The following is a 2,542-nucleotide window of genomic DNA, read 5'->3' as shown; positions in this document are numbered from 1 at the left end:
TATCTATCTATCTATCTATCTATCTATCTATCTATCTATCTATCTATCTATCTATCTATCTATCTATCTATCTATCTATCTATCTATTTCTCAAATGTAGCTCAATTTCTTTGCAGTGTTTCATGAAAATTCATCCACTGATTGACGAGAAATTTGCTCAGCAGACAGACACAGACAGTTACATGACTGCCTGCTTTTCATAGCCTGTGACTTTTTTTTGCAATAAATATGAATAGACTTTTTGAAAGATAACATTGACAACATATCGTAAAAACAAGTTCACRCTGCTGAGATGAACAGGTGTTGAGACATTTGCATGTGAAGTAACAGGAAGTGACGTCTGCATGTAAACGGAGCATTGCTACAACGACGAAAAACAGACTGTAGAGAAGAATCTGATGTTTCCTTAGATTATTATGAGTCACTATGAGAGATGAAGAAGAGTCAGATCAAATTTTGTTTGAATAAACAAAGACCAAAGAGTCCTTTTTTTAAGAGTTCCCCTTTGATGTCACTTCCTGTTTCACTCTGGTTGAGCCAAGTTCAAAAGAAAATATGACTGTTAAAAAAGAGGTAAAATCGTGTAATTTGTCAAGTTTCTTAAATATAATGGTGTTTTCTTAGACGTTTTGTATTTGAAGGATATACAACTTTAAATTTGCCATTTTGTATGATGTACAGAAAGTGCTAAAAGTATAAAAAAATATTTTAATACTGTTTAAATGAAGCAAATGGGATTATTGTGATTGTGAAAACAAAATACAAAAAATGTGTGATTTTTATTTTATTAAAAAACACCTCTCTACATGATTGAACTTCCTGTTAAGATTGTGCTACATAATGTCTCTGCTACTGAGAAACCAAATCATTGTGGTCTTTTAACGGTAACTCACTGATGATGATGTTGTTTCTCAAGGATCAAAGTCAAATTCAGTAAGATGACAAACTGTTAGGTTATTTGACAGTTTCATCTGTTTTTTTTCTCAGAAACGTTAAGAAATCCTCCCTTGCTTTAAGCAAAGCAAAGCAGGATCGTGTGAAATCCCCCAGCAGACCCCCTCCTGATGGTCAGTTCTTACTCTCTTTGTATTGTTACTATGTGGTGCATTGTAACAGATTTAAAGTATACTTCTTTTGGGTAAGGGACAAAAGAAGTATAACTGCAGGCACTCTTCTTTTTCTTCAGATTCTTCAGAGTCTGATGAGCTTTCACATCTCAGGAGGTCTGGCAGCTCTGAGCGAGGGGACGACCGTCGCCGCAGGTACAACAACATGATTTCAAACACCAAAACAAACCTTTATTTCAAGTTAGCTTTAACCGCAGATTTCTTCTTTTTAAGGTTAAAATTTATACGATTATGTTAGAGAAATCCCAAATACTAAAGCCATGAAGAAAGGTTTTACTAAGTCACATCTGCTTGTTGTTGGTTCCATATTTGCAGTTCTGTTTGAAATTATTGGAGTGATTTAGAAGTTTCCAATAGAGATAAGTGCAAAAATTTGCTTTATCTCCAAGGCTCTGGGTAATTTGTTTTAATTTGATTATATTTTTGCCAAAAACCTGCAGCCTATATTTTCTTTATTTATTTTACATACGGTCTATAAGTATTGAGACATTGATGTGTTTTAACTGCAGAATTTCAGCTTTAATTTGAAGTATTTACATCCAGGTCAGGTGAACGGTGTACGAATGTTGCTTTTTTTTATCACATGTGATGTTAAGGACCAAAGTAAAGTAACCGTCTTACTGGCAAACATTTACATTGAGCATATGGTTGCTTATGTGTGCCTTTTCATACATGTGTAAATGCTCATAACAAACGTTGGTGATGACTATTGCATTATTGTGGTTGTATTGTGAAAGGCAATGGGAAAAATGGAATCTGAACATACCTGGGATGCCAAAAAGCCTGTGAGGGGCACAGTTCCGCTTATAGCGGTATTAGCTTCTCATATAGCGGATTAGCTTTTTTTTTGCTAACTTTTGCAGACTGATTAGCTTCCACTAAATGAAGTTCTGGGGTCGGATTTATAAAACTTGCGTACGCACAATCTGAGCCCAGAAACGTGCGTACGCCACTTTTCATGCCAAGGTTGTAATTTATAAAATCCAGTCTTGACGTGAAAATGTGCGGTGCCTCACGCCAGCTCTRACCCACGCGTACGCTCATTTTGGAGACGTGAAACTGCGACACAGATGGTGAAGTGAGATTGTCAGATTTTTGTGCTGCTGTGCGTGCGTGTGTGTATGTGTGTGAGGGGGGCTGCCGCAGATAACAGAGCAGGCAGGAGGGGGAGGACGGGGGAGAAGGGTGATGAATTATTTCTAATTTTATCTGACTTATTTAATTTTATTGTTTTTATCGTCCTGCAGGCTCTGAGAGAAAATTAATTTGAAACTGAGTTTTTGATAAAAAAAAAAATCATTAGATTACTCTAAACGTACAGTATGTAAACCTGCAAATTGAGGGAAAATCTGTGTCAGTTACAGACATTCTGTTCACGTGAGCAGCTGTCAGTCAGCACCTGTCATCCTCCAGAC

The 2,542-nt window shown here is 36.5% G+C and overlaps 1 protein-coding gene across 1 annotated transcript in view; it reads left to right on the top strand.

Annotated features, from left to right (window-relative positions):
• The window catches only part of tjp3 (tight junction protein 3), a gene marked incomplete in the record, with an annotated part of 38,822 nt that overhangs the window by 24,481 nt on the left and 11,799 nt on the right, over nt 1–2,542 (top strand). Inside the window, 2 exon segments of the mRNA XM_014016757.1 lie at nt 988–1,067; nt 1,187–1,262. Of these exon segments, the coding sequence (XP_013872211.1) occupies nt 988–1,067; nt 1,187–1,262 (156 nt within the window).

The sequence above is a fragment of the Austrofundulus limnaeus genome, unplaced genomic scaffold (assembly GCF_001266775.1).
Source record: "Austrofundulus limnaeus strain Quisiro unplaced genomic scaffold, Austrofundulus_limnaeus-1.0 Scaffold153, whole genome shotgun sequence".
Lineage (NCBI taxonomy): Eukaryota > Metazoa > Chordata > Actinopteri > Cyprinodontiformes > Rivulidae > Austrofundulus > Austrofundulus limnaeus.
This window is presented reverse-complemented; position numbering and strand designations above follow the sequence as displayed.